Below are 13,844 nucleotides of genomic sequence, written 5' to 3' on the forward strand. Positions count from 1 at the left end.
CAAACACACCTACCATAGCGAGCACTGGTGAAGACCCCTGCCATTGTCCTGCAGGAGGAGCTGTCCCCGCCACACACTCCACACTTGTCTCTCCTGGCCTTGGAGTTCAACACATGATCACAGCCGGCTTGCTTCAGATTAAATCATTACAACAATGTTACACAAGTACTGATTTATAGGCACGGTGCTTTACAAAGTTCTTTTCACAAATACTCTTCCAATTAACAGGAGGCTCAATACAACAGGATTTTTTCAGAATATCTACTGATCTTGTTGTCCATCAGTGTTTTCATACACCTGTTACCACGGTTGCAAAAATAGTGTTTTTCAAAAGGTCACCCACCTAAGTCCTGCAGCAATGGGATGGCATTTAAAATAGCAGAGTCCCAGATTTCCCAAATTAAAACCCTTGGAAGTACAACCTAGGAATATGCATTGTAACAAATACTGACAGATTCCTATTTCCATTATCAGTTGAAAGCCACTCTTTAAAGACATGTAATTCAAAGACACAAAAAGTATGATTATATAACTAATGTTAAAATAATTCCAATAAGATGTTTTTCATTATTTTTTTAAATTTTTCTATTGAAGTAGAGTTGATATACAATATTACATTGGTTTCAAGTATACAACACAGTGGATCAATAGTTACATTCATTATTAAATCCTCACCCCGACTAGAGCAGTTACTGTCCGTCAAGCTAGGAAGATGTTTCAGAACCACTGGCTGTATTCTCCATGCTGCACTTCTAACCCCATGGCCTTTTATTATGATTGAGAATTTTTGTGTCCTTTTATTCCCCCTCACCCACCCATCCCAAACCCACCCCCATGGTAACCACCAGACAGTTTTGAGTCTACTGCTATTTTGTTCATTTTGATTTGTTTTGTTTTTAGATTCCACATGTAAGTGAAATCATATGGTATTTGTCTTTCTCCACCTGTTTTATTTCACTGAGCTTAATATACTCCAGGTCCATCCATGGTGTTGCAAACGTCAGGATTGCTTTCTTTTTTATGTCTAAATAATATTCCATTGTGCATATGTACCACATCTTCTTTATCCACTCATCTACTGATGGACACTTTGGTTGCTTCCACATCTTGGCTATTGTAAATAATGGGGCAATAAACATAAGGGTGCATTATGTCTTTTTGAATGAGAGATTTTGTTTTCCTCGGGTAAATTCGTAGAAGTGGAATTACTGGGTTGTATGGTATTTCCATTGTTAGTTCGACATTAGAATGCTGGGAACAAACTGAGAAAATTTGAAAGAAACAACTTATTTCTTCAAAATTAATAACCAGCATTCTTTGTGTTGTTTATGAAAAGGAATGAATGATTAAATTAAGACTAAAGTGAATGCCTTGTTCAGGGGGCTTTAAAGCACGTGCGCTGCCCGTCTCCAGGAGATGCTGTTCTCTGCACACACCCCGGAAACTCAGGTTTGGGAGCCTCCTTCAGGCGCAGGACAATTTCATCACCCTCAGATTCTTTCATACACAAGGTAAGTATTTAGAAAGTGAAAATTTTTTCAGCCAGACATTTTTCTGAAAGTAATATCCATCTCTGTGTTTAGATAATTATAATATTTTTTGCACTGTATATGACTTTCTGCTTAATTTAGATAAACCAAGCTTTTCAGGCCACTGAATGCCCTCTTTCTACTATTTAAGATATTTCCAACATGTAAATTATTTTAAGTTTCTTTGAACATCTCAGTAGCCCTTTAGTGTCAGGCATTTTATTACCAAGGTAACTGGTAATAGATGTTTGGTTATAGAGAGAATTGGTTCTATTACATTCTACCAAAGGAATGAGTTTACAAGATTACTTTTATATTATTTAGACAGTGTTCACTACTCTAGTTCTCAAACTCACCATTTGTTTTTAAGACCACCATCTGCAATGTGTGCTGGAATTCAAGGTTCACCTGCTCCCCCTAGAATTCTGCTGAATGGCTCACCTAACTCCAGCCTCCTCCTAACCCAATGTATTCTGAAGATTCTAACATGCAAATCAAATCACATCTCTGGCTCAACTCCAAATACTTCCAAGGATCTCCAAGGATTTCAGAAAAAAGTGCACCTTAACAACCATCAGCTAGTCCCTGCCTCTGACGCTGGTCCCTTATTTCCTCATTGCTCTAAAACCTGTTTATCTTCAATAATTAGCTAAAGCCTCATATATTCCATGAGCACTCTCTAAATCTATCTACCTCCCCATAAAACAAGACACCCTTTCTCAGTACCTCCATGCCGCCCTGCAGATGACCCTGTCCTGGTTGTTCACGTGCCCCATCTTCTCCCCGGACCTGTGACCACATCAGAGTCGAGGGCTCCGCCCCGTTGTTCCACCATGAATAGCATCCGACATCCAACAGGTACTTGGTCAATGCTTGTTGACTGTACCCGAGAAGTAAGGGGCGGGGATGAAACGAGGGAGGGGGCATCATCGCTTCTAACATGGAAGGAGAAAACGACCCACAGGAGGTCCCATTTTAACTAGCAAATGGTGAGTTTGAGAACTAGAGTAGTGAACACTGTCTAAAGAATATAAAAGTGATCTTATAAACTCATTCCTTTGGTAGAATGTAATAGAACCAATTCTCTCTATAACCAAACACCTATTACCGGTTACCTTGGTAATGAAATGCCTTGACCCCTGTGCCCTAGAATTTCTATCTTCTCCGGGAAGCCGACCTGATGCGCATCCTGGTTTGGGCACCACAGGCAAAATGAAACCAGCAGGCTCATGTCGGGGCCTCGGGGGCCAGTCGCGGTGGCAGACCTGCCTAGTCACAGGCCCCCCGACCAGTCCTCCCGACGGCGTGGCGTCACCCAGGAGAACACCAAAGGCTGGCGCACCGGAATTCACAAGGACGCATTCTGCAGCAAGGGAAGTGGTATCTGGTCACAGACACAGCAGCAGAACATTATTCTGAAAGCCACTGTTGGGTAAGTTCACGTACCCGGCACAGGCCTTGAACGCAGACGTCGTTAGTCTCAGCCCCACAAGGGGTGCCGTCGGCAACCCTGTCCTTCAGCTGGTAGAAGTCAGCGGTTCCCGCAGCCCGGCAGTACAGCTTACAGCGATCTTTCATGGCAACTGGGAACAAAGTTAAATCGTGCTGTGCAATTATACATCTGCACGTTCCTACGCCTCAAGAAACTCTCACATCAGAAAGATACAGTTACTTACTCCCACTGTACTTGGGAAGCCACCGCACGTTGGGGGAAAGACCATCGATGTTGAAATGTCTGCCATCGAAACCAGAGCACTGCTGCCCCCGGAAGTCCTGCCCGCCTCCTGGGCAGGGACCCGTGTTACACGAGCGGAACTTCACCCTGCGGCCCACGCAGAACCTTCCTCCATTCCGGGGCCTGTCAAAGTCATTGCATTTTAAAGCACTTCAGTACATTATTTCTGCCATTTACTTCTAAAACTCTTCCATTCTTTTCCAGAATCTGGGAAACCACTTAGTCTCACCAATAAATTTTGTTTTTAACAGAAGTATGTAATATGATTTATAAGCAATTTTATGGCTAATAAACTGCAAAAATATCCACCTTAGGGTGGACACTGTGGCCTGGAGGGCAGAAATGATCTTATTCATGACTTAACTAACAAGGAACTATGGATGGGAATTTGGTTTAAAACTTCAAAACAGGTTTTTTTCATACTTTCTGGAGAAAAAGAGAGCCACAGATGATAATAAAGGAAGATAATACCATGTTAAATAAAAAATAAATATATATTTCTATCTTTGTCACAAATATACTAATCACCCATTTCAAAGAGTTTCATGGTATTACCTATATCCATTCATCCCTTTATTTCTACTTATGTTGGAAAATAAAAACTCTGTCAGCATTTTTAAAATATGAGTTTTAGCTAATTTATTCTAAAATACAAATGAACTAGGTCAGATTTTATTCAGATTATGTTACATTTCTCCATTAAAAATTCTTGTTAAGAGACTTTAAGTGAAGAGTGTCATACTGCTTACCACTTTATATATCATATAGCAACAGAAATATTACTTAGAAATCTTTATGGAATCTATAAAGTCTTTAAATAGTTTGATGAGGGGGAGATATGCTTCAGTACTTATTCAAACTAAAGAACTAAAGAAAGTGATGCATCTATAACATGAGAAGCAGAGAAAGAAAATATGACATGTCAAATTAGACAGAACAGTTAAAGAAAACTGGAAATGAAAATACATATTTTATCCAGGAGAGACAAAACAGTTGAAAGGAACCAGGACCTTTCAATGGGAAACACAGTAAATGTAAAACTGCCATGATATTATGTGATTTTTTACAACTATTTCACATTTACACTAAATCAGAAAAAAAGAAAAGAAAAAATGGCTCTGTCTTAATTCAGATTCTAAATTTTAGTTTAAAGATCTGAGTCAGCCAAGATATAAAATAATATGGCTTAAAGTATTCCAGAAGTTTTCTGAATCTCAGAAATTACAGACTGACCTCCAGTTTAGAAGTGAGTGAAACTGGGGTTTACTTTCTGGTGCCTTGAGATAATCTTAATTTACAGGGACATAAAAAAGACATACTCGGGGCGATCACAGAGCCTGGCTGTGTGTTTGATTCCACCTCCACATGTTCGGGAGCAAGAGCTATAAGGCCCCCATGGTCCCCATTCACCATCCACAGGACGTGATTCCATTTCTCTGTTTACACATAGCCCATGGTGGCAATGCTAAAAAAAATAATAACAAACACAAAAAGAAGTGATTCACATATGCCTAGCTAGAACATGACAGTAATTATGAGCATCAAGATCGATAAAAGAAGAAAATATATGCAAGTTAAAGCAAAACACGGTCAATTCAAAAACACAATTACATTTGGCCCACTTTAAGAATATTTTTTGAGTATCTATTGCACAACTGTAAGAAAATCTATGGAGTGCAAAGAGAACAGGAGATAGTCCTTGCCACTGAGGCCCAGAGTTGCACTGGGAGAGAGAAGATCTATAGGTATAAGGAAAACTTAGATGGTAAGATGAGAATATTTCTTACAAAGAAGCAAACAAATACTAGCTTAATTCAATGTATATTCATGCTTCTGTTTTTATGCAAAAAGATCACTTTGCCACTTTTCTGCTTTTTACTCCATCTCATCCAAAGTCGCACAGATCACTTTACTTTCATCAAGAAAATGGACACTTATGGAAGAATCTGCCTCCCACCTCCCACCACACCTCCCACCCCCTAACAGCATCTGTGCCCAGTACTCAGCTTTCCTATTAATACACATGAAGAATCCATGCTCCTGGCCAAAGCCAATCCCTCCGCCTGTGTGCCTAACCTCATCCCTTCTCACTACTCCACATCACTCGGCCGTCCGCCCATCTCTCCTGCACCGTCAGCCGTCCAGCCTCCACTACATGAAAGCTGAGCACATGCGGCACCTGCACGGACGCTCACCTACGAACCGGCTGCTGTCAGTCTGTGAGGGGAAGAGTGCAGACATCGAGGGGCAGCAGACTTGTCTACGATTCTGACAGAGTAATTTTATGTTTATTAAAGTAAATTTTAAAATTGGCTTATGGTTGCCTTTAATTGTGGTAAAATACAACATAAAATGTTCCATCTTAGCCCTTTTCCGGCGCACAGTTCAGTAGCACCGAACCACGTTCACACTGTGTGTGGCCACCACCGCCCTCTCTCCACCCTGAGACCCGCACCCTATGAACAGTAACACCCATCGCCCCTCCCCAGCCCTGCAACCACCATTCTTTCTGTCTCTACATTTCACTGCTCAACATGACTCAGATAATTGAAATTACATTATTTTCCTCTTGTGACTTTTATTTCACTCGGCACAATGTCTTCCAGGCTCATCTATGCTGTAGCATGCATCAGGATTTCCTTCCTTTTAGGGCTGAATAATATCCCACTGTGCGGACACATCACATTTTGCTTTCTCAGTCACCCCCTGATGGACACTTGGGTTACTTCCTCTTCTTGGCTATTGTGAATAATGCTGACACAGAGCCAGGTATCTCTTTAGGACGTTGGTTTCACTTCATTTGGATATATACTCAGAAGTGGTGTTGCTGGGTCATATAATTCTATTTTTAAGTTTGAGGAACTGCCATACTTTCTTCTGTAGAAAAACTTGGCTTATATTTTGAAAACTTTTTTCATTTCATTTTCCTAGTCATTTTTATTCATTTTGTGCAAAAGTATCAGTTTATAAATGACCAGAAATTTTTAAAAATTTAAACACGTTTACTACAGAGAGTTTGAGAATCCCTATCATCAGGGAACTTCCTGTGAGCTCTGCCTTGACCATGTTTTCAATTGCCATTTGCCCTTTTCCCACCTATTGTACTTCTTCATGGCATGTGCCAAACTCATTGCACTATTACATGGATTTTACTATCCTAGTCTTCCCCTAGAATGAAAGTTCCACGAGTGCGAGGATCTTCTTCTGCTCACTGACGCAGCCCAAGGACCCAGTCCAGTGCCTGACATATGGTAAGCCCTTGACTACTCTTTGTTGAATGAATGAATCCTATAACCAGGCTCAGTAGCAGGCAAAGTGCTTTGTGCCCTCCATCAGAACATGAGAAAGACACATTAGAAGTGAACAAAAACTAAATCTCAGACTAGAATGTATGATGTGCATGTAAATTTTGCAGACATCTTCCAGAAACATCTCAAATAATCCTTCATGTTCTCTTTTTCTGAGAGATCAGAGCATGAAACCAATATTATGTCATACTGCTCATCAAGTAGTAGAATTATCTCATTGTCAGATGACTTAGCAGGTCTTCATGCAAATGGATTTACTACCAAAAGCATTTAACAGATAGTCCTACATTTAAGAAAGTCGAAAGATAAAGGTGCTAAGGAGATTGTGAAGGCAAAATTACAGGACATTTGTTTAAAATTTCCCTTGGATGAAAGGCCTATTTAATTCTGAATAGGGCTATTGCAGGGGGGCTCACTGTGTCCAATTAATAAAATATTTATATTTATCATGTTACCTCTGCTTATAATCTACCCAGGCTTTAAAGTAGGTTGTGGTATCTCATCACATTTACCTTGAATTCCAAAACATCCATGCCCTTCATACCAGCTCATTGGAGAAATAACCCAGTGGCGAATAAGCACACAAGACCCATTAATACAAATTAAAACCACAAGGAGTTCACTGCACACCTACTAGAATGTCTAAAATTTTGTTAGAAGATTAACTATCAAACACTGTTAGGAAGGCAAAGCAACCAGAACTTTCACACATTGCCGTGGGGAGCGTGACAAATGGTACACATATTTTAGAAAACTGGCAACTTCATGTTAAACATACACCTACCTATGACCCAGCAATTCTACTCTAGGTATTTACGCAAGAGAAATGCAGACATGCAAGATGACTTGTAAAATGATGCTCATAGCAGCCCAAGCATAAAAACCCCAAACTGAAACTGACCTAAATGTCCATCAACAGGAGAATGGATAAACAAATTACAGTGTATTTGTGCAGCTGAATAACACTGCACCATATTCATAAGGAATGAAATACTGATCGGCACACTACAGATGAGACCCCAAACATTATGCTGAATAAAGGAAACCCGGCCCACTCCCAACCCCTGCAGGAAGAGCGTGCTATAGACTTCTGTTTACATTAAAGTCAAGAACAGAACAATCTAGGGAGATAGAAAAACGGAGTTGTCTCTGCACAGAAGGGAAATTGCCTACAAGGAGGCAAGACCAAACTTCTTGGAGTGACAGCAAAGTTCTACTCTTGACTGGGACATTGGCTATGTGTGAGTCTACATTTGTTAAAGCCTATCGAATGGTACACTTAAGGTCTGTGCATTTTATTAATATATTTCAATTTTTAAAAATCATGTCTTTGCCTGAACTGGATTTAGGCTGCTCGATGAGTCAGTTACAAATAGTGCATCTCTTGACATTTATCATCACATCAGTCATTATCTGAGCCACACGCATTCAAGCCTGAGTCCTCGGCATACGGTAACTTTAAGCCCTAGATCTGAGCCGGGTGAGCACCCCGGGCACCTCCTCTGTCTGACGGGCCAACACCAGCAGCCCGGTGCTCAGACCTCACAGGGGTTTCTTCCTCTGCTGCCCTCAGACAACAGAAGGTACTCCTGCGCCAAAAGCCAATCACTAGAACTGGCCACAAGACTGAGGAAAAGTCTTTTTAAAGAATTCTTATCATCAGAGTAGAAATTTTAGGTAAACTAAAGTTCAGTTTTAGCTTAAATCCAAGAACTGAGCAAGCGCCCGAGACCTCGGGTCCTCCAGCCGCAGAGCCACCTGAGTGCTGAACCACGGGAACCAGTGCTCCGGGTCTGCAAAACATGCTGACGCTCCAAGTGGAACCTGAATGACCAATTCATTTGTGATATACATGAAAACTGAAAACCCATCCCTTTTTATGGAAAAGTGATTCAGAAGAAGGGCAGTAGCTGGTACAAACCTTTCAGTGAAGCAACGGGTGGTAAAGGCCCAAGTTCAGCTACTGAACTGACCTGAATTTAGGTTTTTAGTTTTGTGTGATGTGAAGTTAATGAGAGGAAGCACCAGCCAAGCCGTCGCCAAGGAAGCGTTCCTTCTGTGCTGAGGATGCTCAGAGGCGGCCAACAGACGGAAACGTATCCGTGCAAACCCTTGCCCCAAGGCCTGAAGGGCTCGCTGCCAGCCTGGAGTGCCAAACACAGTCGGCATTCATCCTCACACGCAACGCCTGCGACGCGACCACGGTGAACCCTGTCGCTTGAACGTCGTGTTGGCAGATGCAGGTAAGTTCGTGAATGATGTTAGGATGGTAGAGACGTAGGACGGTAGGCAGTTTATATTTAAGGGGTATGTTTCAATCTAAAACCATTAAAGACCTGAAGGAGCCACTTGAATCTTCCAATTAGACTTAATTGAATTTTATAGGAGAAAATGTATACAGTGGTAACATCCTTGAACTTGGAGGATTTTCAGAAATATTAGGACCTTTATTCTACACTTACTTTTAATAAAAAGACTCTACAGTACTTAGATAACAATATATTCCTGTACTTAATTATATAGCTAGAACTTAAATATCCTTCTGCCAGATGGTCTTGAATAAAAAGGTAAAAATCAAATTCAATTCACTTGACAACGTACTCCATCAAACAAACATAGCAACATGAATTGAACTAACAGGATGAGGGCTGGCAGCCAAATAATGAAGAATGTTGAAATGCAATCACATCCCTGAACGATCTTTTGGTCCAAAACTCACCCTTCGAGAAAACCTACCATCCCAGGACCACAGTTTGTTCCATCTGCCAGGGGCATGTGCTGGGTGCGGCAGCCGTGATGAGCACCTCCTGCCCCCGTGCACCAGAGGCGCCGGCACTGTTTCTGCAGAGAAGCAAAAGGCAGGCTAACACAGCAAGTGCACCCTACCACCCCCGGGGCCAGCGCAGTTAATGTAGTGGCTTTCAGGTGATCTCACACATTTCCTGGTTTCATGGTCAGAGGTGGAAATCAGCAAAAAGTCTTTACTGAGTTCTAGTCATCAATTTTCCTCTTAACACATAAAATGGCAACATTTAGTCTTTAAAAACTTTGAGGTTTTCATCATACATTCAACAATGGGAGAAATGAATTTGAGTGGAAATATTCAAAATCATGTGGGACATTTTCCTAAAGGGCGTTTTGTTGTTAAATGTTATTCTCAGGGCATTTCCAAAGCCCCTTTCTATCTACTGGTGGAATGTATGAATAATGTGCATACAGATACTGTATAATGTATCCTGGCTTCCTAGGTTGTGAATATAATGCATACTTTCAACTTCTGAACAAAGAGCTCTCAACATTTCACAATAAACGAAAATCTACAGAGCCTCACCGGAGATATACCCAAGACAATTCCTTCTTTTTCTGAATTTAAATTCAAAGTTTATTTAGTGTCTAAATCAGGTAGGAAAGAAATGTATCTTACGTAATGAAAAATTAAGGTGAATATTCCCCTCTCCATAGTGGATGTTTAAAGACTTATTAAAATTTGTGATTATAAATTTACAACTTTAGAAACAATATTCACTATGTAGAATATGCTCTGTATTTCCCTGCACTCAGTTAAGAAACTTTCACTCATTCATTCAAAAAACATTTATTTTGTGGCACCTACTACCTGCAGATCCTGAACTGGATATGGAGATAAACCCTTTTTTAAATGAATGAATAAGACTGTGTTTCTGGTTCCAGGAGCCTCACAATCCTGTAGTGTATTTACCCTACAAAAAACCCTCAAAAAAATTGTAAATGATAGTTTAACAAAAACTAAACAACAGGCCCCAAATTTCATTCAATTCAAATCTATGTAAGTTAAAATGTAGTCTATTAGATTACTGGGGCCTTTGATACAATCCATTATCAAAACACATATTTTCTCCCCTGACCCAAAATAACAGTATTTGAATGTTTGTAATATTCAATAAACTATCTATGGCTCTCTTTTCTAAATGGGAATACTTTGTAGGATTTTGTGAGTGTTAATGAAATAATTTTTAAGAACTTAACACAGTTCCTGGTGTATGATAAGTACCCAATAAATTTTAAGTGTCCTTTTCTACAACCCTTTCTGTCAAATACCAAATTTTACAAAACTTAAAAACTTCTAAGATACAGTCAGTTCACTTTCTGTTCAAGGGAATAAATGTGTATTTTGAAATATATTCTAAATACAACCTTACGGTAGTTTTCAAGCAGAAGGACAATATTTTTCTTACCAAATAGGGACACACTTGTGATCCAGGACCAAACGTAAGCTCACACTGCTTGTCCCCGTCGTATGTCAGCCCAGGGAGTTGTGGAGGCAGATCATAGGCTCTCCCACTGGGTCTGTCAAGGAGGCACTCCCCGCGGCCAGTACTGCACCGACAGAGAAAACACTCTGAATGCATATGGATGCAATTTGGTATAACGCCTCTTGATCTCATTTTCTGCTCTTCTGAACTTGCAAAGAGAACATGAGTATTTTTCCCATAATTGAAAAACCGACTCCTATCAAAGTCAGGAAGAAAGCCCTACAGTTTACAAAAGGCTCCTTCTGTGTTTACTCTCATTTATGCCCCACAGGTGCCTTCAAGATACAATTTTTAAAAAGAGCGATGACAAAGAACAAGCTTCACTTGAACACACTTTATGAAACATACATTCCCACAGTGACCAGGTTATACTTTCATCCTACTTTGCCCCCCGGTGGTAATGCTGGATATCTAATGTCCGAATGGTCAAAACATAAAAAGAAGTTTCAAACTGTTTGAGAAAATATAGTTCTAAACAACATCAAAACAAAGTCAATTCAAAAAGTGTTATACTGTCTCCATCTCAAACGTATTTTTTTTAAGAAGGGACTAAAACAGTCAAGAACTAAAACGACTTTGGGGTTCGCGTTCTGGTCCCACCACTTCCCGGGATGCTCAGCTGTGGACGAGGGGTGTAACCTCTCTGACCTGAGTTTCCTAGTCTGTGAGCCTTGCCAGTTGCTATTCAAGTAGGTGATACACTTAAAGGACTTATAAAAGTGGTAAATAGGGAAAGCGTGTATTTGTTACCCCAAGTTTGACCCGCAATCTCTGGTCTGTGGAAAACCCTGATGAGGGTCAGTCATTCCAACTGGGTTAAAAGAAACAATTTGTTCCATTGCAATAATCAGAAGAAATATCTGGAAATTTTTACTGGCTAGAAGAACATTTAATCTTGTCAAAAAAATGGACATGTAACTTTTAAAATTCCCATTGGAGGGATCACATTAATACCCCTTCCAAAAATAAGCAAACCCACCGGTATTCTTAAGCAATACCTCAGCCACTGAACAAAGCTCCACGCAACCACAAACAGACCAGCAACGGCGTGTTGCGCTTTTACGTCAACTTCCCATACAAGGATAATCAGTGATTACCATTATGGAATATGTTTATAAGCAGATATTCCAAAATGTGGCTTCACTTATATTCCCATAGTTCTTGTCAAGAGAGGAAACTAGAAACTGCTTAAATTGGTGATTAGACTATGAGGCAGAAGAAAACAAAAAAGGGCTGTGTTTACAGGAAAGGGATCACCTGGGAAGAGCTTGGCTTTGCCTTTTGGGCAAGTTTCAGGAACTAGTATAGAAACATCGTTTGGGTTAAAGAAGTTGAGGAGAGAAACCTGGTGAGAGATGGAGGGACAAGGCAAAAAAAAGAAAAGCCCGGATCCGCCTCCTTCCAGAGCTGGAAGAGCCGCAGGAGAGCATGTGAGGCTGGAGGCTCCGCAGGCCTGTGGCTCCCAGGCCTGCTGGGGACACTCGTACGGTGACATCAGCTATCCTCTGCCCTTTAAGGGTATCTCAGACATAAGGCAAACTCCTCTCAAATTATTACCTAATAGCTTCTGGGAAAATTCACACACAAACAAGGAAGCTGTGATTTACATTATGTCCCCCACTAAAGAGGAGTTATCATAACAGAGGGCCCAAATTAAAAAAAAAAAGATAGGTAGTCTGCAGTGCTACCCCAAAAAAAATTTTAGGACTGAAATAATATGCATATACAACTCCATCCTTGTTTTTAAAAACACATTGGTGCTGTGAAAGTAAGCTTAAATTTAAACAATGAAAAACTTAAGAGAAATTGAACCACAACATACAAATTTGAATTTCATAATATAATAGATGTCCAATTACATAACTAGAAATAACTTCAGACTTACTCAAGGAATTCAGTGATATATTTCTGACTACATTTTGACCAGGTCCAAGGACTCGTGTGGTAATTTAAAGTTGGAGCCATTACATGATATTGATGTTTAATTCCAGTTTCCTTACATTTAAAACTATCATCATGTGGAACATTAAATCTAAAAAATAAATAAACAAACACTTAAAAATATAAAATTATGTATACAACATTAGTAACATATTTAAAATCTATATAGTAACATATTTATATACTATAATGCAAAATACAGATAAATCTGATTACATCAGAATTTATATTCTTGATCTCTATATAAAGCATCATAAAATGAGGGTTATCTTCATGTTTACAAGCACATGACCTCATAGAATTATAAATCATAACTGATCAGTAGCACAGTCTGTAGGTTTGGTATCTGAGTCTAAACAATCAAAGCATTTGGATTCTGGGGCACCTCATCAAAACGTGGGCACAGCACTCACACAGCAACACCTGCCGGTTTCAACATGCACGCCCTGGAGATGTGGGCAGATTAGGGAAAGGCCGCAATGCCACACTAATTTCTGGACCACTGTCTGTAGCTGCAGTATTGACAGGACTTCTTCATACTTTGTAGTGAAGTACAACTGATGTACAATATTGTATGGGTTTCAGGTGCACAACACAGTGATTCAACAATTAAACAATTTAATTAAATAGCTGGTCCACAACAGAATCTACACATCATCCTCTTGAGGACTCAAGCATAAATTCACGTCTAGAAGAAACACTGAGACCACGTGATTCAGGTCCTTGACTACCAAACACTTGAATGGGTCTTTCAGTTAAACTATTTACCCATATTCTAAAGACACCTATAGAGTCTGGGAGAAAATAAGTGCCCGAGGTAGCCGTCTCTGCAAGAACAGCCTCCCCCCTAGTTACGGCCTTCGAAACCCGTGACTGGTGGTCTCTGCGGGCTGCTGCTCAGCTCCTGTGGCCCTCGGCCATGATCCTGACTCCGCCCCCACTTCAAGGCCTCAAACCCCCACGTATGCACCTTGCCGGTGCTCATGAGACATAACCATGCTAAAGGCAAACCGACGAGCACTCGTTTAATAAAAAAGTA

At 40.3% G+C, this 13,844-nt stretch overlaps 1 protein-coding gene across 3 annotated transcripts in view; it reads right to left on the reverse strand.

Annotated features, from left to right (window-relative positions):
* ADAMTS20 (ADAM metallopeptidase with thrombospondin type 1 motif 20) overlaps positions 1–13,844 on the reverse strand; it is a 118,530-nt gene that overhangs the window by 61,956 nt on the left and 42,730 nt on the right. For all 3 annotated transcript variants that reach the window (XM_057491408.1, XM_036889509.2, XM_036889513.2), the window contains exons 9-15: positions 12,750–12,896; positions 10,787–10,928; positions 9,309–9,413; positions 4,584–4,729; positions 3,206–3,387; positions 2,976–3,112; positions 14–131 (exon numbers count right to left, since the gene is read on the reverse strand). In XM_057491408.1, the coding sequence (XP_057347391.1) occupies positions 14–131; positions 2,976–3,112; positions 3,206–3,387; positions 4,584–4,729; positions 9,309–9,413; positions 10,787–10,928; positions 12,750–12,896 (977 nt within the window). The remainder of the gene's footprint in view (positions 1–13; positions 132–2,975; positions 3,113–3,205; positions 3,388–4,583; positions 4,730–9,308; positions 9,414–10,786; positions 10,929–12,749; positions 12,897–13,844) is intronic.

Source organism: Manis pentadactyla, chromosome 14, assembly GCF_030020395.1.
Source record: "Manis pentadactyla isolate mManPen7 chromosome 14, mManPen7.hap1, whole genome shotgun sequence".
Classification (NCBI taxonomy): Eukaryota; Metazoa; Chordata; class Mammalia; order Pholidota; family Manidae; genus Manis; species Manis pentadactyla.